This window comes from Salvelinus namaycush, chromosome 1, assembly GCF_016432855.1.
Source record: "Salvelinus namaycush isolate Seneca chromosome 1, SaNama_1.0, whole genome shotgun sequence".
Lineage (NCBI taxonomy): Eukaryota > Metazoa > Chordata > Actinopteri > Salmoniformes > Salmonidae > Salvelinus > Salvelinus namaycush.
In genome coordinates, this window is record NC_052307.1 from 38,421,319 (window position 1) to 38,447,361 (window position 26,043).

At 42.3% G+C, this 26,043-nt stretch overlaps 1 protein-coding gene across 1 annotated transcript in view; it reads right to left on the reverse strand.

Moving 5' to 3' along the window:
• LOC120051554 (whirlin-like) overlaps positions 1 to 26,043 on the reverse strand; it is a 96,747-nt gene that overhangs the window by 40,155 nt on the left and 30,549 nt on the right. Inside the window, exons 3-4 of the mRNA XM_038998498.1 lie at positions 14,991 to 15,203; positions 10,109 to 10,234 (exon numbers count right to left, since the gene is read on the reverse strand). Coding sequence (XP_038854426.1) covers positions 10,109 to 10,234; positions 14,991 to 15,203 — 339 coding nt within the window. The remainder of the gene's footprint in view (positions 1 to 10,108; positions 10,235 to 14,990; positions 15,204 to 26,043) is intronic.

Sequence of the window (26,043 nt, forward strand, 5' to 3'; positions counted from 1 at the left end):
CAGGGCTGTAGGCTGGATAAGACAGCGTCCGATCCCCTGGGGGAGTGACACTAATTAAAGCCCACGTCAGTGCACACAGATGGGACAGGCACACGATCATCTGTCACACCGCCTGTTAGACAACAGCTGCATCCAGACTGGCTTGATAGAGGCCCTCGTTATGGGGCTGACACCTGGCTGACGGACTGTGTTTTTTTGCTCCTCAGTGACAGGATGACTAATAAGATGCATTTAGAGGAGTTTAGTTTATCCACTGTCAGAGGAGAGAAAAGAAGAGGAGGCATTTTGTTTCTCCTAACTTCTGTAAAATAACTTCGGAAAATGCCTTGAATCCAAAGAGCAACATTGAATTAGCCTCATGAAATCAGCCTGATCTTGATAGCTCCCATTCTGTGTCACTGCTTGACCAGGCTAACATTGAAAGTCCCTGTTCTCAAACAAAAATTTTTTACTCCATAATTCACAGGGCTATATATAACTTCATCCATTTATAAACAACAGGTTATAGAACATTAACACCGCCACAATAATGCCTGCAATCACATACAGCCTTTGTGGTAATTAATCATTTATACACCTGGTGGTGATGCAGGTGCAAACTACATACTAAAAAGAAACAATAGTTTGATATCTAGCTGTTTCCCATTGATCTGCCAGAGGTAGCAGACAGGCAGGCCTCAAGTCAGTGTTTAACAGGCTGAGGTAAGAGAGAGGTAGAGGGGAAGAAAGAGGACATAAGAGACGGAGAGAGGGAAAGGAGAATAGAGAGAATGAGAGAGGGAGGGGAGGTAAATGTGGGTAGGTGAGACAGACAGAGACGACCTCCTGAGGAGAACAGACAGCCTCTTTACTTTCCTACTGCTCCTCCTCTAATGGCAATATCACTCACTCTGCCAGACTGCCATGGATGTAGACCCACAACATAACACCGACAGAGCATTACACTGGAAAACAGTGTAGTTCTTATGGACCCCTGAATACACTGTGGAGTGCAATTAACAATACTGAGGCAGAACATTAAAAAATATATATATATCTGAGAGGCTTGTAGTAGAATAGAGAAAGAAAAATAACCTGTAACTTTTCCAAAATTAACAGGTTCTCCAGAAATCCCAGTTGGAAGATTCCGGGAATCAGGAGGGAATAACCAGGGAATCTTCCAACCAGGACTTCTGGAAAACCTTTAGTCCATGCAGGTTGTCATCCCAGTGGCTAGAGTACCATCGGCCCCACAGAACTAGAATGAGTAGAACAGGTCTCCGTTAATGGGTGGACTGGTGGCCATTTTGAGTGCTGGCATGAGTTTACTAGTCAAATTGCCATAGTTAGAGATTGTTATTCCCATTCTAGTTATGCTATTTATATGGTTGTCCGCAGAGCCCTAACACTCAGCTGATAGCGTGCCTGGCCTCTATCCCCGCCTCCCCCTGCCACAGTCAGCTAGAAAACACAAAGCAGCACAGTGCTTTCTGTCAAAGAAATGCTGCCAAAATGTCAAGCGCCTGTTATTTAATCAAGAGTCCAGGCTTGGATTTAGTGTGGCTTTCTGAGTTTTTTATAGTCCTCTTTATGGAAGAAGATTTTTCCAAAGAGGGAGATGACATGTTTGAACTGGGCTGACAGAGGGGATTCAGTGAGAAACAGAGACAGATGTATGCCAGATATCTTCCCAAGCCCAGCCATGCCATAATGCTATGATGCATGATTCAGCCATACTGTTTATAGGCACACTGATCTATACAGTGGCAAGAAAAAGTATGTGAACCCTTTGGAATTACCTGGACTTCTATATAAATTGGTCATAAAATGTCAAACAATAGACAAACACAGTGTGCTTAAACTAATAACACACAAACAATTACACGTTTTCATGTCTTTATTTAACACACCGTGTAAACATTCACAGTGCAGGGTGCGAAAAGTATGTGAACCCTTGGATTGAATAACTGGTTGACCCTCCTTTGGCAGCAATAACCTCAACCAAACATTTTCTGTAGTTGAGACCAGATCAGACCTGCACAACAGTCAGGAGGAATATTGGACCATTCCTCTTTGCAAAACTGTTTCAGTTCAGCAATATTCTTGGGATGTCTGGTGTGAACCGCTCTCTTGATGTCATGCCACAGCATCTTAATCGGGTTGAGGTCAGGACTCTGACTGGGCCACTCCAGAAGGCGTATTTTCTTCTGTTGAAGCCATTCTGTAGTTGATTTCCTTCTGTGTGTTGGGTCGTTGTCCTGTTGCATCACCCAACTTCTGTTGAGCTTCAATTGGCGAACAGATAGCCTTACATTCTCCTGCAAAATGTCTTCATAAACTTGGGAAATCATTTTTCCAATGATGTTAGGATGAAACAGTCAGAGGTCACCAAGCGCAACATAGCTTCAGCGTGTAAATCAGCTAGAAAGATGTGTCGGCATCGAGTAATTGTCTCTGGCCCCCTCCCAGTTAGGGGGAGTGATGAGCTCTACAGCAGAGTCTCACAACTCAATCGCTGGTTGAAAACTGTTTTCTGCCTCTCCCAAAAGATAGAATTTGTAGATAATTGGCCCTCTTTCTGGGACTCACCCACAAACAGGACCAAGCCTGGCCTGCTGAGGAGTGACGGACTCCATCCTAGCTGGAGGGGTGCTCTCATCTTATCTACCAACATAGACAGGGCTCTACCTCCTCTAGCTCCACAATGAAATAGGGTGCAGGCCAGGCAGCAGGCTGTTAGCCAGCCTGCCAGCTTAGTGGAGTCTGCCACTAGCACAGTCAGTGTAATCAGCTCAGCTATCCCCCTTAAGGCTGTGTCTGTGCCTCAACCTAGGTTGGGCAAAACTAAACATGGCGGTGTTCGCCTTAGCAATCTCACTAGGATAAAGACCTCCTCCATTCCTGCCATTATTGAAAGAGATCGTGATACCTCACATCTCAAAATAGGGCTACTTAATGTTAGATCCCTCACTTCAAAGGCAGTTATAGTCAATGAACTAATCACTGATCATAATCTTGATGTGATTGGCCTGACTGAAACATGGCTTAAGCCTGATGAATTTACTGTGTTAAATGAGGCCTCACCTCCTAGTTACACTAGTGACCATATCCCCCGTGCATCCCGCAAAGTTGGAGGTGTTGCTATCATTTACAATAGCAAATTTCAATTTACAAAAAAAAAAAGACGTTTTCGTCTTTTGAGGTTCTAGTCATGAAATCTATGCAGCCTACTCAATCCCTTTTTATAGCTACTGTTTACAGGCCTCCTGGGCCATATACAGCGTTCCTCACTGAGTTCCCTGAATTCCTATCGGACCTTGTAGTCATAGCAGATAATATTCCAATTTTTGGTGATTTTAATATTCACATGGAAAAGTCCACAGACACACTCCAAAATGCTTTCGGAGCCATCATCGACTCAGTGGGTTTTGTCCAACATGTCTCTGGACCTACTCACTGTCACAGTCATACTCTGGACCTAGTTTTGTCCCATGGAATAAATGTTGTGGATCTTAATGTTTTTCCTCATAATCCTGGACTATTGGACCACCATTTTATTACATTTGCAATCGCAACAAATAATCTGCTCAGACACCAACCAAGGAACATCAAAAGTCGTGCTATAAATTCTCAGACAACACAAAGATTCCTTGATGCACTTCCAGACTCCCTCTGCCTACCCAAGGACGTCAGAGGACAAAAATCAGTTAACCACCTAACTGAGGAACTCAATTTAACCTTGCGCAATACCCTAGATGCAGTTGCACCCCTAAAAACTAAAAACATTTGTCATAAAAAACTAGTTCCTTGGTATACAGAAAATACCCGAGCTCTGAAGCAAGCTTCCAGAAAATTGGAACGGAAATGGCGCCACACCAAACTGGAAGTCTTCCGACTAGCTTGGAAAGACAGTACTGTGCAGTATCGAAGAGCCCTCACTGCTGCTCGATCATCCTATTATTCCAACTTAATTGAGGAAAATAATAACAATCTGAAATTTCTTTTTGATACTGTCGCAAAGCTAACTAAAAAGCAGCATTCCCCAAGTGAGGATGGCTTTCACTTCAGCAGTAATAAATTCATGAACTTCTTTGAGGAAAAGATCATGATCAGTAGAAAGCAAATTACGGACTCCTCTTTAAATCTGCGTATTCCTCCAAAGCTCAGTTGTCCTGAGTCTGCACAACTCTGCCAGGACCTAGGATCAAGAGAGACACTCAAGTGTTTTAGTACTGTATCTCTTGACACAATGATGAAAATAATCATGGCCTCTAAACCTTCAAGCTGCAAACTGGACCCTATTCCAACTAAACTACTGAAAGAGCTGCTTCCTGTACTTGGCCCTCCTATGTTGAACATAATAAACGGCTCTCTATCCACCGGATGTGTACCAAACTCACTAAAAGTGGCAGTACTAAAGCCTCTCTTGAAAAAGCCAAACCTTGACCCAGAAAATATAAAAAACTATTGGCCTATATCGAATCTTCCATTCCTCTCAATTTTTTTTGAAAAAGCTGTTGCGCAGCATCTCACTGCCTTCCTGAAGACAAACAATGTATACGAAATGCTTCAGTCTGGTTTTAGACCCCATCATAGCACTGAGACTGCACTTGTGAAGGTGGTAAATGACCTTTTAATGGCGTCAGACCGAGGCTCTGCATCTGTCCTCGTGCTCCTAGACCTTAGTGCTGCTTTTGATACCATCGATCACCACATTCTTTTGGAGAGATTGGAAACCCAAATTGGTTTACACGGACAAGTTCTGGCCTGGTTTAGATCTTATGTCGGAAAGATATCAGTTTGTCTCTGTGAATGGTTTGTCCTCTGACAAATCAACTGTACATTTCGGTGTTCCTCAAGGTTCGGTTTTAGGACAACTATTGTTTTAACTATATATTTTACCTATTGAAGATGTCATTCGAAAACATAATGTTAACTTTCACTGCTATGCGGATGACACACAGCTGTACATTTCAATGAAACATGGTGAAGCCCCAAAATTGCCCTCGCTAGAAGCCTGTGTTTCAGACATAAGGAAGTGGATGGCTGAAAACTTTCTACTTTTAAACTCGGACAAAACAGAGATGCTTGTTCTAGGTCCCAAGAAACAAAGAGATCTTCTGTTGAATCTGACAATTAATCTTGATGTTTGTACAGTTGTCTCAAATAAAACTGTGAAGGACCTCGGCGCTACTCTGGACCCTGATCTCTCCTTTGACGAACATATCAAGACTGTTTCAAGGACAGCTTTTTTCCATCTACGTAACATTGCAAAAACCAGAAACTTTCTGTCCAAAAATTATGCAGAAAAATTAATCCATGCTTTTGTTACTTCTAGGTTAGACTACTGCAATGCTCTACTTTCCGGCTACCCGGATAAAGCACTAAATAAACTTCAGTTAGTGCTAAATACGGCTGCTAGAATCCTGACTAGAACCAATAAATTTGGTCATATTACTCCAGTGCTAGCCTCCCGACACTGGCTTCCTGTTAAGGCAAGGGCTGATTTCAAGGTTTTACTGTTAACCTACAAAGCATTACATGGGCTTGCTCCTACCTATCTTCCGATTTGGTCCTGCCGTACATACCTACACATACACTACGGTCACAAGACGCAGGCCTAATTGTCCCTAGAATTTCTAAGCAAACAGCTGGAGGCAGGGCTTTCTCCTATAGAGCTCAATTTTTATGGAATGGTCTGCCTACCCATGTGAGAGACGCAGACTCGGTCTCAACTTTTAAGTCTTTACTGAAGACTCATCTCTTCAGTGGATCATATGATGTAGTGTAGTCTGGCCCAGGAGTGTGAAGGTGAACGGAAAGGCTCTGGAGCAAAGAAACGCCCATGCTGTCTCTGCCTGGCCGGTTCCCCTCTCTCCACTGGGATTCTCTGCCTCTAACCCTATTACAAGGGCTGAGTCACTGGCTTACTGGTGCTCTTTCATGCCGTCCCTAGGAGGGGTGCGTCACTTGAGTGGGTTGAGTCACTGACGTGATCCTCCTGTCTGGGTTGGCGCCCCCCCCTTGGGTTGTGCCGTGGCGGAGATCTTTGTGGGCTATACTCGGCCTTGTCTCAGGATGGTAAGTTGGTGGTTGAAGATATCCCTCTAGTGATGTGGGGGCTGTGCTTTGGCAAAGTGGGTGGGGTTATATACTTCCTGTTTGGCCCTGTCTGGGGGTATCATTGGATGGGGCCACAGTGTCTCCTGACCCCTCCTGTCTCAGCCTCCAGTATTTATGCTGCAGTAGTTTATGTGTCGGGGGGCTAGGGTCAGTTTGTTATATCTGGAGTACTTCTCGTGTCTTATCCGGTGTCCTGTGTGAATTTAAGTATGCTCTCTCTAATTCTCTCTTTCTCTCTTTCTTTCTCTCTCTCGGAGGACCTGAACCCTAGGACCATTCCTCAGGACTACCTGGCATGATGACTCCTTGCTGTTCCCAGTCCACCTAGCCGTGCTGCTGCTCCAGTTTCAACTGTTCTGCCTGCGGCTATGGAACCCTGACCTGTTCACTGGGCGTGCTACCTGTCCCAGACCTGCTGTTTTCAACTCTCTAGAGACAGCAGGAGCGGTAGACATACTCTTAATGATCGGCTATGAAAAGCCAACTGACATTTACTCCTGAGGTGCTGACTTGCTGCACCCTCGACAACTACTGTGATTATTATTATGATGCTGGTCATTTATGAACATTTGAACATCTTGGCCATGTTCTGTTATAATCTCCACCCGGTACAGCCAGAAGAGGACTGGCCATCCCTCATAGCCTGGTTCCTCTCTAGGTTTCTTCCTAGGTTTTGGCCTTTCTAGGGAGTTTTTCCTAGCCACCGTGCTTCTACACCTGCATTGCTTGCTGTTTGGGGTTTTAGGCTGGGTTTCTGTACAGCACTTTGAGAAATCAGCTGATGTAAGAAGGGCTATATAAATAAATTTGATTTGATTTGATAGCATGCTGTCCAGGCCTTGAGGCCAAACCACGATGCTCCCTTCACCATACTTTACATTTGGGATGAGGTTTCGATGTTGGTGTGCTGTGCCTTTTTTTCTCCAAACATAGAGTTGTGTGTTCCTTCCAAGTAACTCAACTTTAGTTTCATCTGTCCACAGAATATTTTGCCAGTAGCGCTGTGGAACATCCAGATGCTCAGATGTGCAACTTCACTTTTTTTTGGACAGCAGTGGCTTCTTCCGTGGTGTCCTCCCATGAACACCATTCTGGTTTAGTGTTTTAGGTATTGTAGACTCGTCAACAGAGATGTTAGCATCTTCCAGAGATTTCTGTAAGTCTTTAGCTGACACTCTAGGATTCTTCTTAACCTCATTGAGCATTCTGCGCTGTGCTCTAGCAGTCATCTTTGCAGGACGGCCACTCCTAGGGAGAGTAGCAAAAGTGCTGAACTTTCTCCATTTATAGACAATTTATCTTATGGACTGATGAACATCAAGGCTTTTAGAGATACTTTTGTAACCCTTTCTAGCTTTATACAAGGGAACAATTCTTAATCTTGGGTCTTCTGAGATCTCTTTTGTTCGAGGCATGGTTCACATCAGGCAATGCTTCTTGTGAATAGTAAACTCACATTTTGTGAGTGTTTTTATAGAGCAGGGCAGCTCTAACCAACATCTCCAATCTCATCTCAACGTTTGTACTCCAGGTTAGCTGACTCCTGGCTCCAATTAGCTTTTGGACAAGTTATTAACTTCTTATGGCCTTGGGCAGTATTGAATAGTTTGGATGAATAAGGTGCCCAGAGTAAACTGCCTGCTACTCAGTCCCAGTTGCTAATATATGCATATTATTAGTAGATTTCGATAGAAACACTCTGAAGTTTCTAAAACTGTTTGAATGATGTCTGTGAGTATAACAGAACTCATATGGCAGGCAAAAACCTGAGAAAAAATCCAACCAGGAAGTGGGAAATCTGAGGTTGGTCGTTTTTCAACTCATTCCTTATTGAAGATACAGTGGGATATTGGTCATGTTGCACTTCCTAATGCTTCCACTAGATGTCAACAGTCTTTAGATTCTTGTTTAATGCTTCTACTGTGAAGGGGGGCCGAATGAGAGGGTATTGAGTAAGGTCTTGTTAGAGGAATTTAATTCCTATGTGTTCGTTAACCAATTCAATTATAACAAAGCAAACACTCTGTCCGTTCCTAAGAATTTGTAAGGTTCTTATTTGCATAAAATAGACAAAGACCAGTCTCCAAATTAATCAATAGCTTTATTCTCGAGAGAACTCTGACGTGCATATACAAAACCGTTCTTTTTATCCCTTCTCTTAAACTAACGCACATACATTACACACTATATTTGGATTATCCCCTGAAGTCTCACCACAGTTTATTACCACTCAGCTGACAGTTCCAGTCCTCCCCCAGATACGGAAAACCTGGAGGGGCTCTCGCTGTCTTATTTTATCTCCACAGAGTTATAGCTAGGTCGGTTCAAACATAGGTTAAGGAGTCTCTTTGCTTTCTTTCGGCACACACATACATTCCTTTCTTCCCCAATGGTTATCATTTTTAATTACCCCTTGTCCATGCTACATAACCTCTAATCATAATGGTTAAGTTTCTGGGTAGAATTATTTAATCATTTGTCTTAAACCTTGATAAAATATCTTAACAGGTCTGCCATGAGCTGACCATGCGCTGACCATGCGCATTCACGTGAGAGTTAGCTTGCGTTCCATTGCATTTCTGAAGACAAAGGAATTCTCCGGTTGGAACATTATTGAAGATTTATGTTAAAAACATCCTAAAGATTGATTCTATACTTCGTTTGACATGTTTCTACGGACTGTAACGGAACTTTTTGACTTTTCGTCTGCTCCTAGTGAACGCGCTTCATGAGTTTGGATTTGTTTACCAAACGCACTAACAAAAGGAGCTATTTGGACATAAATGATGGACATTATCGAACAAAACAAACATTTATTGTGGAACTGGGATTAATGGGAGTGCATTCTGATGAAGATCATCAAAGGTAAGTGAATATTTATAATGTTATTTCTGACTTTTGTTGACTGCACAATATGGCGGATATCTTTTTGGCTTGTTTGGGCTCTGAGCGCCGTACTCAGATTACTGCATGGTTTGCTTTTTCCGTAAAGCTTTTTTGAAATCTGACACAGTGGTTGCATTAAGGAGAAGTTTATCTAAAGTTCCATGCATAACACTTGTATTTTCATCAACATTTATGATGAATATTACTGTAAATTGATGTGGCTCTCTGCAAAATCACCGGATGTTTTGGAAGCAAAACATTACTGAACGTAACGCGCCAATGTAAACTGAGATTTTTGGATATAAATATGAACTTTATCGAACAAAACATATGTATTGTGTAACATGAAGTCCTACGAGTGTCATCTGATGAAGATCATCAAAGGTTAGTGATTAATTCTATCTCTATTTCTGATTTTTGTGAATCTTCTTTGGCTGGAAAAATGGCTGTGTTTTTCTGTGACTTGGCTCTGACCTAACATAATCGTTTGTGGTGCTTTCGCTGTAAAGCCTATTTGAAATCGGACACTGTGGTGGGATTAACAAGAAGGGTATCTTTAAAATGGTGTGAAATACTTGTATGTTTGAGGAATTTTAATTATGGGATTTCTGTTGTTTTGAATTTGGCGCCCTGCACTTTCACTGGCTGTTGTCATATCGATCCCGGCAGCCGTAAGAAGCTAACCCAGGGGTTCACATACTTTTTCCAACCTACACTGTGAATGTTTAAATTATGTATTCAATATAGACAAGAAAAATACAATAATTTGTGTGTTATTAGTTTAAGCAGACTGTGTTTGTCTGTTGTTGTGACTTAGATGAAGATCAGATCTAATTGGGTTCATACTTTTTCTTGCAACTGTATTCCTGCCTCAGAAATCTGAACTGAAAACACAGCAGACTGAAGTTGAAAATAGAGCGCAATGAACTATGTTTTGTACATAGAATCGATGTCTTTAGTCGAGTAAAAAGCGGCTGCCATGTTTCAAATCAGCAACACAGACCATAGCAGACTCTTTCCCCCACTGCTTTGCTGCGTCAGAACCTTGCATCGTGTTTTATTCACTGTGGTGGGGTGAAACAATTGCCATAGGATGTGTATGGTAATGGTCTGTAAATACCTTGAGTCCACCGTGGTCTGCGGCTGAGCCTGGGTCCACTCCAGTAATGTATATGCCCAGGTAGTACTCTGCCCCTCCTCTGATCATCAGGCCCAGAGAGAGGCCATCGTTCAAGTTTAGGGTGATCTGCAGGGATACACAGACAGAGGGGACAGGGATCAGTGGTCGTGTTCATAAAGTGTGCAGATCTAGGATCAGGTCTTCCCTGTCTATGTAATCTTATTCATTATGATCTAAAAGGTAAATCCTTGATCAGCACTCCTATTGTGAGTTGATTGATACATATGGCACCAGACCTCCTGGAAGTGACAGTGATCAGTGATTATAATTTAATAATACCAAGAGTAACAATAATACATGGAACGTATACAGTATAGCGCTTTTCAATGATCCAAAGTCACGGACAATTGTAGAAACTAAACAAAACAACAGAGATCATAACAAGACAACACCAGACTAACAGAAGGAAGAAACAAAAACATTAAACAAAGAGAATGGGGAGGGGCTTAAAGAAGGGAAAATAGTGTGATGTGTATGAGTGAGCGAGCAGGTGTTGCATGTGTGTATGAGAGAGAGTGTGTGTGGGAGAGAGGGTGTGTGTGTGGGGGGTGGGAGAGAGGGTGTGTGTGTGTGGGGGGGGGGGGCTGCTGTGGTGGAATGTATTGAGCGTGTGGGTTGGTAGGGGAGAAGAAGGTCGCAGAGGTAAGGGGGATAAGGTGGTGAAGGGCTTTGTTGTTCAGAAGGAGGATCTTGTAGTTAATGCGTTGGGAGACAAGGAGCCAGTGGAGTTCACGGAGGACAGGGATGATGTGCTGCCAGGACTTAGTGTGGGTGAGGAGTCGGGCCACAGAGTTCTGAACCATTTGGAGCTTATGGAGGGAGCTTGCATTGATGCCGCAGAGTAGTCAGTTGCAGTAGTTGAGACGGTAGGTGATGGATGAGGGTTTTAGCAGCAGGATGGGAGAGGGAGGACCTGACTTTGGAAATATTGCGGATGTGGAAGAATAAGGATTTGACGGACTGTCGGATGTGGTGGTCGAAGGAGAGGGTGGAGGCCAGGATGACGCCAAGGTTGGTGCGTGGTGTCATCAATTTTGAGGGTGAGGTTGCTAACTTTGCTCAGTGTGGTTTTGGTGCCTAATAGAAAGAGTTCAGTTTTGTAATTCTTTTGCTTGAGGAAGTTGTGTTGCATCCAGGTTTTTATTGCAGAGAGGCAGGATTCAATGTGGGTCAGTGGTGGGTCGAGGAGGGATTTGGTGCTGAGGTATATCTGGGAGATGTCAGCATATCTGTGGAAGTTGAGGTTGAAGTGGCAGAGGATCTGACCATGGGAGAGGATGTTGATGAAAAGAGCAAGGGGCCTGGCACAGAACCCTGGGGGACACCCTGTGTGACAGCAGCAGAGTCAGAAGTATGGCCATTGAGGGCAATGTAGTGGGTCCGGTTGGTACGATGTGATTGTAGCCATGAGAGTGCGGTGCTCCAACACCCAGACCCTGAGCAGAACTTGATGGCTCACCGCGTAAAAGGCGGCACTCAGGTGGAAGAGAATCAGGATGTTGAGGGCACCATTATCAGCAGAGGTTAGGAGGTCGTTGATGACTTTGAGGAGGGCAATTTCAGTACTGTGGATGAGGCGGAAACCAGACTGGAGAGGCTCAAATAGGTTATTGTTCAGGAGGTGGGTTTGTAGTTCAAATCAAATTGTATTTGTCACATGCTTCGCATGCTTTGCAAAAAGGTGTAGACTAACAGTGAAATGCTTACTAATAAACAATAGAAGGAATAAATACACATTGAGTAACGATAACTTGGCTATATACACTGGGTACCAGTACCGAGTCGATGTGCAGGGGTATGAGGTAATTGAGGTAGATGTGTACAGTGCCGTGAAACATTTTCTGATTTTCGCATATTTTTCTTACACACCCCAATTTCATGGTATCCAATTGGTAGTAGTTACAGTCTTGTCTCATCGCTGCAACTCCCGTACGGACTCGGGAGAGGCGAAGGTCGAGAGCCATGCGTCCCCCGAAACACAACCCAACCAAGCTGCACTGCTTCTTGACACAATGCCCATCCAACCTGGAAGCCAGCCGCACCAATGTGTCGGAGGAAACACCGTGCACCTGGCGAGCGTGCACTGCGCCCAGCCCGCCACAGGAGTCGCTAGCGCACGATGAAACAAGGATATCCCTGCCTGCCGAACCCTCCCTAAACCGGACGACGCTGGGCCAATTGTGCACCGCCCCATGGGCCTCCCGGTCGCGGCCGGCTGCGACAGAGCCTGGACTCGAACCCAGAATCTCTGGTGGCACAGCTAGCACTGTGATACAGTGCCTTAGACCACTGCGCCACCCGGGAGGCCCTTATTTTTGCATATTTTTGATACTGAATGTTATCAGATCTTCAACCAAAACCTAATATTAGATAAAGGGAACCTGAGTTTACAGTGTTTGGTTTTCGCCAGGCATAATGGGACCCATGTCATCTAAAAAGTTGACTCAAGTTTGGCAAAAAGCATCTGGAAGCACCTGGATGATCATCAAACTCTTGGAAGAATGTTCAATGGACAGATGATTCAAAAGTATATATTTTTGGATGACATGGTTCCCATTATGCCTAGCGAAACCCAAACACTGCATTCCACAGTAAGAACCTTTGGGGCAGCAGGTAACCTAGTGGTTAGCGTGTTGGGACAGTAACCAAAAGGTTGCTGGATCAAATCCCCGAGCTGACAAGGTAAAAATCTGTCGTTCTGCCCGAGAACAAGGCAGATAACCCACTGTTCCCCGGTATACCGTCATTCTAAATAAGAATTTGTTCTTAACTGACTTGCCTAGATAAAGAAAGGTTAAATTAAGAAAAGCATTTTTTAGTGTCGAACATTGTGATGGTTTGGGGATGCTTTGCTGCCTCAGGACCTGGACGACTTGCCTTAATTTAACGGGATTGGTGCGCGAAGGGATCACTAAGAAGTTAATAGAAGGAACCATGATTTCTGCTCTGTATCAGATAATTCCATAGAAGAATGTCAGGCCATCCGTCTGTGAGCTGAAACTGAAGCGCATCTGGGTCATGCAGCAAGACAATGATCCAAAACACACAATCAAGTCTACATGAAAATATCTAAAAAGCTCAAAGGTTTTGGAATGGCCTAGTCAAGGTCCAGATCCCTAATCCCAATTGAGATGTTGTGGCAGGACTTGAAACGAGCAGTTTGTGCTTGAAAACCCACAAATGTCGCTAAGTTACAACAGTTCTCCATGCAAGAGTGGGCCAAAATGTCTCCACAGCGATGTGAGAGACTGATAAAAGACTACAGGAAGCATTTGGTTGGAGTCATTGCAGCTAAAAGTGGCACAAGCAGTTATTGAATGTAAGGGGGAAATTATGTTTTCACACAGGGGCATTGGGTGTTGCATAACTTTGTTTATGAAATAAGTATGTAATTGTTGTGTTGACTCAGGTTCACTTTATCTAATATTATGTTTTGGTTAAAGATCTGATTCAGTATAAAAAATATGTAAAAGTACAGAAAATCTGAAAGGGGGCAAATACCATTGTGTTGTCTGCAAACTTAATGATGGTGTTGGAGTTGCCCGCTGCCACACAGTCGTGGTTGAAGAGGGAGTTCAAGAGGGGACCAAGCACACACCCCTGAGGGGCTCACATATTGATGGTCAGTGTGGCAGATGTGTTGTTGCCTACCCTCACCACCTGGGGGCTGCCCGTCAGGAAGTCCAGATCCAGTTGCAGAGGGAGGGGTTGGAGATGGGGCGATAGTTGTTGAGGATGGAGGTATCTAGTCCGGGCTTCTTTAGGATGGGGGTGACTGCATTTGTTTTGTAGTCTGATGGGACAGCTCCATGGGCCAGGGAGAAATCGATGTGGAGCTCCCCTCTGAGAATCCAGACACCCAGAATACATCCCAAATGGCACCCTATTCACGTGAGCCCTAGTCTAAATTAGTGCCCTTTATAGTGAATAGGGTGCCATTTGGGATGTAGCCTGTGTTCTCCTTTCTCCAGTGCTTGCCCACCTCTCTCATATATTGATGTGAAACTGCATCGTCAGCTCCACAGACCAGGCGGGGTGGGCAGGGGTACGATACACAGTTTTGCACAGCGCTGCACATTTAGATGGAAACTTTGATGGCCAAACACATCCAAACAGATTTACATTCACTAAATAAACCGTGGGAATACTTGGCTAGCCAGGGGGCAGACTTAATCCTGCATTTGGATAAGACCCGAATGGCCTGAGATGTTAAATGTCATTAATGTTGACGGTGATATGGTTTCTCTGGACGTGGGGCTGAGACATCGTTACTACCATTGATATCTCAGCCCAGGCCCCAGGCAGGGTATGATGTATTGCTTGTCTGCGTCTAAAATTGCACTCTATTCCCTATGTACTGCACTACTTTTGAACATAGGGCACTACATAGGTAATAGGATGCCATTTGGGAAGCGGCCCGTGTCTTTAGGCGGAGTCAGGGGACATGAATCTCTGCCAATAGAGAGTCAGGTCTTTACTTCGGGACTCCTCCTTTGCTGGGCACCTAGCCTTCTTTGTGGGAATTGATGTTACCTCTGCACCTCTATATACACTCATTTGTATAGCATGGTTGCTGGCAAGGGCATTCTTTATCGTGTATATTTAAGATGTCAAGACACAGATCAAGTAGTTAGCATTTGATTCCTTGTAATAGCAAATCTACATGGCTGTCCGAGCAGCCCGACCACGGACCTACCTAAAATTCTCTAGCAACGCAGCTCCGCTTCCCCGGCAACAGAATGTGTGGATGGATAGAGAAATTGTTTGACCCGTGCTGAGAATTCAAAAAGTATGACAACCAACGGTCCAATATCAGACTCACTGTCTTCTCAGCCCTCTCCTGTGTGTGTCCACGTCTCTGGCTGTCCTGCCGTCCCAGGGTGCTGTGCTGCTCCTGCTTCTCCAGGTCGGAGGGAGGGGAGACACTGCGGCCCTGAGGGTCCACCCAGGTGTAGATGTGGTTGGTGATATAACCGCCAGGGATACGGCCCACAGAACACACTGACATGGCTAGCTTCTTACAGCCCTTCAGGACCTGCATAGAGGAGAGGGAGGGGATTCAATTTAATTCGATAAAAAAACGTCATTCATCCCAAAGGGTAATTTAATTTGGGGATGTGAGACTAAGTAACCACAACAACATGAGAACATACAACAAACATACCATAAATGACACACACACAGGAGAGTGAGTAGTAGAAGATGGGGAGGGAAGAAGAGGACAGGGGTGAGTTGTTTGCTAACTTCACACACACTCATTCCACTTTGTGTCACACTTTGTGTCATATACCCCTCACATCGTCCTAGCTGATTACGTACGTAAAGGCTCCACCATTATATCAGCACGGTTCAACAATGTTTTCAGACTAACTGGTGATATGGACGCAGTGTTTTGTTGTCCTCTCAGGATGAATCGCTGTGTTTACCATCGTCATACCTCCGTCATTGGTTTCATTGTGTTCTGTTTGAAAACAGTGAAGCTCGTAACGAGCGGAGGGAGTGTCTAGCAGCAGCCACATCATTCAGCTTCTTTATGAGCTGGAGGCAGCTCTCTGAGTGACTGTCCTCTGACTCTATATATGCACTGACGGAACTATGACAGAAACACACAGGGACACACACTGACACAGACATAGACAAACACACAAGGTTACACACACAGGGCCAAACACACACACACACACATGCACGCACACACACACACACAGTACATGCCTATCTATACAACAAAGTCTGAGGGGGCAGGGAGATCATGTGGTGATAAGGATCTCCCTGGAGGCACCAAGCTGTCCCTCTCTACAGGATGGCTGTCAGAGGGAGACAGAAAGAGAGAGGGCAGAGACAGAAAGAGAGCACACTCAAGAGAGAGAGATGTGTATCTGAGAGTGGCAGATTGGCTGCTTTTATCTTTCTGAGTGCATCTATCTGTTTTTCTTCCTAGAAAAATAGTTCTGGAGAATATTGAAAACAATTTTCTGCTATACTGTTATTTGTAGCTGTACCGTATTTGTCTTTTATTGTGGATGAATAGAGTAATCCGGAAGTGAGTCATCTGTAAATTGGAGTTGCTCATCCTCTGTTCTTTTATGGTACAGTGGTAAAGAGAGCGCATAGGTTGCTTCACTCTGACCACACTGTTGAATCCACGCACCTATCAAATCAAGCTTTATTTCTACAGCACATTTCAGACAAGGAATGCAATATGTGCTTCACAGGGAAAAAAACAATGAAAATAAAAACTAAAATATTTACCACACAACAAACAAGAGGATAAAAAACAAAAGAATAACAAAAACTGACCTACTAAAAAGCAACCTGAAGAAAAGCAAAAATAAAATGTGTGTTTTAAGATCTCTTTTTATTTTATTTATCCGTTATTTTACCAGGTAAGTTGACTGAGAACACATTCTCATTTGCAGCAACGACCTGGGGAATAGTTACAGGGGAGAGGAGGGGGATGAGTGAGCCAATTGTAAACTGGGGATTATTAGGTGACCGTGATGGTTGAGGGCCAGATTGGGAATTTAGCCAGGACACCGGGGTTAACACCCCTACTCTTACGATAAGTGCCATGGGATCTTTAAATGACCTCAGAGTCAGGACACCCGTTTAACATCCCATCCGAAAGACGGCACCCTACACAGAGCAGTGTCCCCAATCACTGCCCTGGGGCATTGGGATCTTTGTTTAGACCAGAGGAAAGAGTGCCTCCTACTGGCCCTCCAACACCACTTCCAGCAGCATCTGGTCTCCCATCCAGGGACTGACCAGGACCAACCCTGCTTAGCTTCAGAAGCAAGCCAGCAGTGGTATGCAGGGTGGTATGCTGCTGGCTATCTTTGAAATATGTCCACGGTTTCGGCCCCCCTCAGGTTCTCTGGCAGGCTATTCCAGGGGCTGGGGGCATAGTAACTAAAGGCTCCTCCCATGCCTCTTGGTCCTAGGCTTTGAGACAGTTAAAAGGCCAGTGCCAGAGGGACCGACCGGGGACCTACTACAGTAGGTACATAACTTAAAAGCATGTCTGACAGGGATTTAAATACCCATTGAAAAATCTTAAAATTAAATCTAAAACTCACAGGCAGCCAGTGTACAGACCTTAAAACCGGTGTAATGTGTGCTCTTCGTCTGGTCTTGGTCAGTACCCATGCTGCAGAATTCTGTATGTTTTGCAGTTGACATTGTACATTTTCTAGAACATATGTGCCCCCATATATATTTCGTAGTAGTCAGCAGGATAAGTGCACTCTACATGTGTGTCTAGGTGATTAGACACCATTAGACATGCACCTGTCTGGGGAGTGGGCATGTCTGGTTATTTTTGTACCATTGCTATGGCCTAATATTTACTGTTGCTATGGTTACGCCTATTGGGAATTTTCTAGAACATGTGTGCCCATTATACAGTTGAAGTCGGAAATTTACATACACCTCAGCCAACCTCATTTAAACTCAGTTTTTCACAATTCCTGACATTTAATCCAAGTAAAAGTTCCCTGTCCTAGGTCAATTAGGATCACCTGAAATGTCAGAATAATAGTAGAGAGAATTATTTATTTCAGCTTTTATTCCTTTCATCACATTCCCAGTGGGTCAGAAGTTTACATACACTCAATTAGTATTTAGTAGCATTGCCTTTAAATTGTTTAACTTGGGTCAAACATTTCGGGTGGATATAGATACTTTTGTACCTGTTTCCTCCAGCATCTTCACAAGGTCCTTTGCTGTTGTTCTGGGATTGATTTGCACTTTTCACACCAAAGTATATTCATCGCTAGGAGACAGAATGCGTCTCCTTCCTGAGCGGTATGACGGCCGCGTGGTCCCATGGTGTTTATACTTGCGTACTGTTGTTTGTACAGATGAACGTGGTACCTTCAGGCTTTTGGAAATTGCTCCCAAGGATGAACCAGACTTGTGGAGGTCTACAATATTATTCTGAGGTCTTGGCTGATTTCTTTTGATTTTCCCATGATGTGAAGCAAAGAAGCACTGAGTTTGAAGGTAGGCCTTGAAATACACAAATTGTCAATTAGCCTATCAGAAGCTTCTAAAGCCATGACCTAATTTTCTGGAATTTTCCAAGCTGTTTAAAGGCACAGTCAACTTAGTGTATGTAAACTTCTGACCCACAGGAATTGTGATACAGTGAATTATAAGTGAAATAATCTGTCCGTAAACAATTGTTGGAAAAATTACTTGTGTCATGCACAAAGTAGATGTCCTAACCGACTTGCCAAAACTATAGTTTGTTAATTAACAAGACAATTGTGGAGTGGTTGAAGAATGACTTTTAATGACTCCAACCTAAGTGTACGTAAACTTCCGACTTCAACTGTACATCTTGGAGTGGTCAACAGAATAGGTGCGCTCTGTATGTGTGGCTAGGTCATTGGGCACCATTGGACATGCACCTGTCTCGGGAGTGGACATGTCTGTTTATTTTTGTACCATTGCTATGGCTCTAATGTTTCTATGCCCAAATATGAAACCAAACTAAAATTAGTGCAAGGAAAAAAGATAATGGTGGCTAAATGCCAGAGGGGATGAATCATTAACATAAAGAGGAGTTACTATATGTGTGACATAAGGATGAAATCTGTATAAAAAGTGCATGCCAAGGCTGGAAAGTTGGTTGTTTTCATGAACCAGCTCGACTTATATTACTTTGTAATAAAAGTATCTGAACTCACAGGCTCCGGTATTTGAGAAATGTTATTGACTGAATATTTCCACAACATAAATGGTGAGCTTGCTAGGAGTGGCAAAAAGGGACCAGAGATGGTGAAAATCTGCAGCTGCAGACGGGGCTTCTTGGATGAACTGCACAAATAAGTGGCCACTTGAAAAACAAGGTAAGCTTAGTTCTTGTCTATAGTATGAACCACATTGTGTGGTTCGCTCCAGAAACCTGCCTCAGCGGTAGGTCACAAAGTGGGTCTCTCCAAATTTGCCGAATCAAAGAAATATTGGGGAGCTTTTGAGTTCAAATGAAATGCATGCAACATAATGACAGGATAAAAAGCTTTGAGGGTTGCAACAGTGAAAATAGAGTATAGTAATTGGTGTGTGACCAATTGCAGAGGGAGATTTATGTGCTTCATCTGGCTTGACTGGCTCAGTTGAGTGGGGTTATTCACTAATTTGTTCGGGCAGTTCATCTGACCAGTTTGTTCATTCTGTTTGAGTTGTGACTGTTGTCTGAATTCAGTTTGGCTGGGCTTATTTGTTTAGACATGTTTGAGTTTGCGCACAAAACACAGCCCAGTCATCTTATTCAATCAGTCCGAGTCAGTGGGTCATTCAATTCATCCAGCTCGCTCAGTTGCTCATCTGGGGTGGGTGTGTTCAGTCTCGTTCAGGTTGTCTGTCTGCCCTGTTGACTGTTCTGTTTGATCGAGTTTGGAGTGGCAACTGTCCATCTGCACGGTCAAATAAAATGAAATAGAAATCCTGTGATACCACTTATCGTGTTGAGGAAGTAAATCGATAAGGACTGCTTGGATGGGTAGAAATCCTGTGATACCGCCTATTGCATTGAGGATATGAATCGATCAATGGGGACTGCTTGGAATACTGCCTTTTCTGTGTTGAGGAAGTGAATCGGAAAAATGCTGCATTTTCAGGTTGCTTAGAAAAGCATGAGAGAGTGTGAAAGTGAGTGTAAAAGTTCTCTGATGTTGGTGGGGAAAGGGCCACGCACCTCTCCACAACCGTTGCTTAAAGTGTGACCTGGTAGGGAGGACGCACCCAGTCCCGCACTAAAGGAGGGGAGTGTGAATGGTACATGAATAACCATTGAAGTAATATGATACTAGAAGTTTGAATAGTTAGGATAAATAAAAAAATACATGAACATTATAGTGAAATAGTAATAAATGTCAAGACGACATCAGCGATTGCCCGGTAAGGCCATTAAACATTGCATACTGTGTTGCAAGGTAGAAGAATATACAGTACAGAGAAATATAGAAATTGGGTACATTTGAAGTAAGAATATACTCAAAAAGAGAGAACAATTATTTAAAAAAAACTTGAGACAGGGGCAATAACCAATAGACCGAGTACAAGAATCAGAGAAGGAAAAATAACGCGGATATAAATAGGAGGGAATAGGGTGTGGTCAAATTGTTCAGGGCTTTAACAGACCGTTAGAAAGATTTAGCCCTGGACGAGTAGAGAGAAATCTAAGAACAAGAGAAAAAAGTGGTTTTAATAAAGTGAATAGCACAATAAAACAAAACTAGGGAGCAAAGAATAAATACAGATATCACAGGAAAATAGGGAGAGGCTTGGAAAGTAGTTAATAAAGGTGTGTAATATAGAAGGGAGTGAAGAAATCTAAAACACCCTAGACACAGTAGGAAGAGGTTTGGGAATAATAATTATTCATATGTTGACAGACGGCCCTGTTTCTCTCCGTAATATGAAGCTAGAGGATTTTAATAAAACCATGGAGTCGCTGAAAGAAGCGCACGAAAATTCTACCAATTCGGCTCGAATATGGGAAGAATTGAGCAAACTGGATAATATTGGGCAACATTTCCCTGCTAACGGAGAATTCAAATCAAATAAAGAATTCAGGGAGGCAATTATGAATTGGCACAATCACATAAAATCAAAAGCTCAATATACCAGCGTGTTGATGTTAGCGGTCTATCAGCGTAATCGCATGAACCGTACTATTTAAGTATGGATACTGTTGAATGGGGGTACGTGGTAGAATCGCTCAGGCTATTTTGTTCGGATTTCAAAGTTCTAGTTTGGATGTACCAGAGTGCAGAATAACTGATGAATTTACGAATGCTCAATGCCGGGTTGAATATGGCCGGTGTTAGTAAATGTCAGGGAAATAACGTAATTTGAATTATTGCCAGCAACAAAGTTAGTCACCAACGTTTTTAACAAACTTTAGCCAGTTAGCTTGGGTACTTGACTGCCTTGTGGGGGGGAAAAAGCATTAGGCATTATGAATCAAAGTTTGGATCAACCCTGTTCATTAGCGGCTTTTGGGGTTGAATAATCCTTGTGAGAATCAAGGACAGTGTATATTAGGTAACATATTAAAATTAGCGGTATATATGGGTGAGAGCACGAATGATGTGTAAAAATAGTCGAACTTTGTATCACGCCTCATTCAAACAATCGCTAAAGGGTGTAGATTTGGGGGTTCTGTGTTGATACGATATGTAAGTTAGTGAATTTGTTATTGGCATAAAAAGACGAAGAAACTCATATGCCAAACATTTCCACATTAGTAAACTATGTGGTAGAGCATGGTCACAAGGAATTATAGCTATGGTAGAGTACAACCGGCGAAACAAGAGAACATATTTGGGTTTTGAGAACCGGGCGACTCGAGAAGAAAACCCTAGTAGTTTTGAACTCGTGAGACTTTATTTCGTTTTATTCAAAACAATATTTATTGAAGTGACGAAAGCAAGGAAGATATAAGAGTGATTAAAGTGGCCTCCCTGTGAAAAGTAGAAGTTATGTTGTTCTGACTATAATTAAATAAAAATTGTTCACTTAATAAAGTAACGTTCGCGGAAAGACAGAGGTGGAGTATGGTTGAGATTGTAGAGAGCTTTCTGAGTTTAAGGGGAGAGATGTAGACTAGTGAAGGTGACAAAGGAGAGTTAGTCAATTGGAAAGTAAGAATTTCGAAGATGAATTGTTTGGATTGATAAAAAATAGGTTGATGTATTTTCTACATTTGGGCATTACAAGTTCATCTTAAAATAATAGATGTTTAATGAGTGTGAAGCAGAGGTTAGTGATAAAAATATAGTTCTATTGATAAGGAGGATTGATGTAAACGTAATGAGTGTTGACACTATGTGAATGGTAATATGTTATTAGTGTTTTTATAGCACTCTAATGATACGATAGTTTAGTAATTTGAAAAGCTGAGGTTTCAATACAAGGTTAAATGATGAGTAGAGGGATTGAGCCTTGAGATTGTAAAAAAGATTAGCTGCGGTTGAAAGCAAGCAGGTAGTGGGATATTTGAAGTAGAGGTATGAGAAACATTCTTTGTGTAATCACGTGTGTGTAGGTGGCAGGGAAGTCAGGCGCAGGAGAATCGAACTTGATATAAATGGAGTCGTTTAATAGACTTAACAAAACTCCATAACCAAAATGACAAGATAAATAAAAGTGGGTACAATCACCCGTCACGCACCAATACATAATGCACGAACATACAAACAAACAATCTCCGACAAGGACATGAGGGGAAACAGAGGGTTAAATACACAACATGTAATTGATGGGATATGAACCAGGTGTGAAGGAAGACAAGACAAAACCAATGGAAAATGAAAAATGGATCAGTGATGGCTAGAAGGCCAGTGACGTCGACCGCCAAACACCGCCCGAACAAGGAGAGGGACCGACTTTGGCGGAAGTCGTGACACTTTGACAGTTTCTGATTATTGTTGCCTGGTTTTATAGTTGGGTAACACCAGTGAATTTGAGCAGGAAGTTCATGTATTCTAAAATTATCATCTGTTTCCATTATATGGAACAGTGTCCAGTAATAAAAACAGAATTAAATAAGAATTGACTATTAAGCTGATAAGACAGCTCCAACGTTTTGAAGGTTCTACATTTGTTAAACAACAGTTTGGTATTTTACTAAATTAATGCAACAGGTTAAACTGATAGGATTACCAGAAAGGGGTTCTGGGATTGTTTATTTTAGATGGGGTCGATTCCACTTAATGGAACACTGTATTATCTGATGTGTCTTGAGTAGGATTCTTGCTTCCAGGACTGATGGAAGTCCAATACAGTAGGTATGGTAATTAGGGGAGACATAGGAGACCATGTCTCAAACAACTTTCTATTAGATACCTGGGATCAAGTATCACTGATTCCTTAAGCTGAGAAACTGACTACATTTGCAACAGGAAAAAGTATTCCATTTAGAAAGGTTAACAGGAACAATCTAAGGTGAAACAGCTATTGCATATGTTGATTGGACATTGGTCTAGTAACGATATCAGGATAATTGTACATGGTTATGGAAGAGAGAGACCAATCATATAATACCATATGGGAGTGAATTGTGTTAAGGGTAGTACATGCTAAATAAAGAATGGGGTGGATTAAAACAAACATTTAATGATTGGAGTAAGGATTTACCATTATCATGTTTGGTTTATAAATAATACTTTGGGATTGCTGATTAAGATGTAGCATAGTGAATGCTAACGAAATGTACACTTTCTTTTCCAGAAGAGGAGGGTGTCTCATTACCTCTCTTTGAAATGTTTCCTGAGGCTATGGTCTTGGGAGAGCAGTTAGTGAAATTAGGCAGTTTTATAAGTATAAAGGTATCCGGATTCAGTGATGAAGAGAAATTACCAAATTAAATAAGGCCTGGCCATTTTTGTTTGTTTTTGTCATATGGTTTACCACACACACAACAGCACACGCACACAATTCACCGGTTATGAATATGCGTTAGTGGTGTTGAACCTGTGGGATTTATTTTGGATAGGGTTTTTTCAATTCAGTTTTAAATTGGGTATGGAGAAGGATGGAAATGCTTTGAAACGTGTTTAAATGGTTTCGGAAGGTCAGGGAAAGAAAAGGGAGAGGAAATATTTTAATGGTGTCGAATGCACTGTATCCTGTCTTTCTGGTGAGGTCTGATCTATCTCACTAGAAATAACAAGAACAGGTGGGATTTAATTATAAAATGAATGGGAAGCACCCGTCTCTATTCAAATTGTACCATTACTGTATGAGATTCTAATATTTCCTTAGGGAGTTATAAAGAGTTGTAATTCTAAGTTGATTAGTTATTTGAATTGGTTTCTTTTTTTTTTAACACGTTTTTGAATCGTGTCTTCGAAGGGGATCATTACCAGTTTCCTGGGGTCCTGTTCTTTGGGTAAATCTACAAATGTACTTTGTTCAGTCTGCATATAGAAGGGATGACAGGTACTCCAAATGGAGTGTGATATGTAAATTGCTGAATAAAATGTTTTGTTTTTGTTTCGATACAAATTTCACCAGATTGACTCAAAGTAAGCACTAAGCACTGTCATTCTGAATTTGGGTTGGATCATTTATAAACGGTTGTAGTTATGATTCGGATACAGCGAGAGAGAGTTGCTTTCGAACGGTGAGGGGTGAAGGCACCGCTCAAATTTATTAGGCAGAGGGAGGCTCCAGAAACCTTATTTCTAAGTGTCCTCCGACAGGAATGTTGTTAGGGAACTCACTGGATGATAGCTTGGGTTAACCATGAAGTTTTTTGTTCTCTTTTGTTTTACCATGTAATCAAAATGATAGTTTGTCGCATCAACGGGTGGTGTGAAGTTATTAAACGTGTACTTTTTTATCTTTCCTTTTCAAGTCAATATGTTTATTAGGTTTCGAGGAACATCAGAGTGATCAATGTTCCAGAGGAGGGATAAATGTATATTGACTAATTGATTTGAGAATGTTGTAGTATGTTTATAAATAAAGAAGTGCATTATTAGGAGTAGTGACTAGTGTGTTATGGGTTAGATGGAATGATATATGTGCATATGTGCAAATGTATCTGTAGCAGGAGGAGGTGTTTGAGACTAAATGTTTACATAGGGATGTTAAGTGGGATTAATGTTAAGTGGGGTTAAAACTTCTTACGGCTGAGATCCCGTTAACGGGATCGACTTGACAACAGCCAGTGAACGTGCAGGGAGCCAAATTCAAACAACAGAAATCTCATAATTAAAATTCATCAAACATACAAGTATTTTACACCATTTTAAAGATAAACTTGTTGTTAATCCACCACAGTGTCCGATTTCAAAAAGGCTTTACGACGAAAGCACACCATCTGATTATGTTAGGTCAGTACCTAGTCACAGAAAAACACAGCCATTTTTCCAGCCAAAGAGAGGAGTCACAAAAAGCAGAAATAGAGATCAAATTAATCACTACCCTTTGATGATCTTCATCAGATGAAACTCATAGGACTTCATGTTACACAATACATGTATGTTTTGTTCGATAAAGTTCATATTTATATCCAAAAATCTTAGTTTACATTGGCACGTTATGTTCAGTAATGTTTTGCCTCCAAAACATCCGGTGATTTTGCAGAGAGCCACATCAATTTACAGAAATACTCATAATAAACATTGATAAAAGATACAAGTGTTTTACATGGAACTTTAGATAAACTTCTCCTTAATGCAACCGCTGTGTCAGATTTCAAAAAAACTTTACGTAAAAAGCACACCATGCAATAATCTGAGTACGGCGCTCAGACACAAAAACAAGCCATACAGGTACCCGCCATGTTGTGGAGTCAACAGAAGTCAGAAATAGCATCATAAATATCCACTTACCTTTGATGATCGTCATCAGAATGCACTCCCAGGAATCCCAGTTCCACAATAAATGTTTGTTTTCTTCAATAAAGTCCATAATATATGTCCAAATACCTCCTTTTTGTTTGCGCGTTTAGTTCAAAAATCCAAATTCATGACGTGCAGGCCAGACGAAAAGTCAAAAAATTCCATTACAGTTCGTAGAAACATGTCAAACGATGTATAGACTCAATCTTTAGGATGTTTTTAACATAAATCTTCAATAATGTTTCAACCGGAGATTTCCTTTGTCTGTAGAAATGCAATGGAACGCAGCTAACTCTCACGGGGGCGTGCCTGAGTGAGCTCGTGGCACTCTGCCAGACACCTGACTCAATCAGCTCTCATTCCCTCATCCTTCACAGTAGAAGCATCAAACAAGGTTCTAAAGACTGTTGACATCTAGTGGAAGCCGTAGGAAGTGCAACACTGTATATTGGATAGGCAAACATACAAACCTCAGATTTCCCAATTCCTGTTTGGATTTTTTCTCAGGTTTTT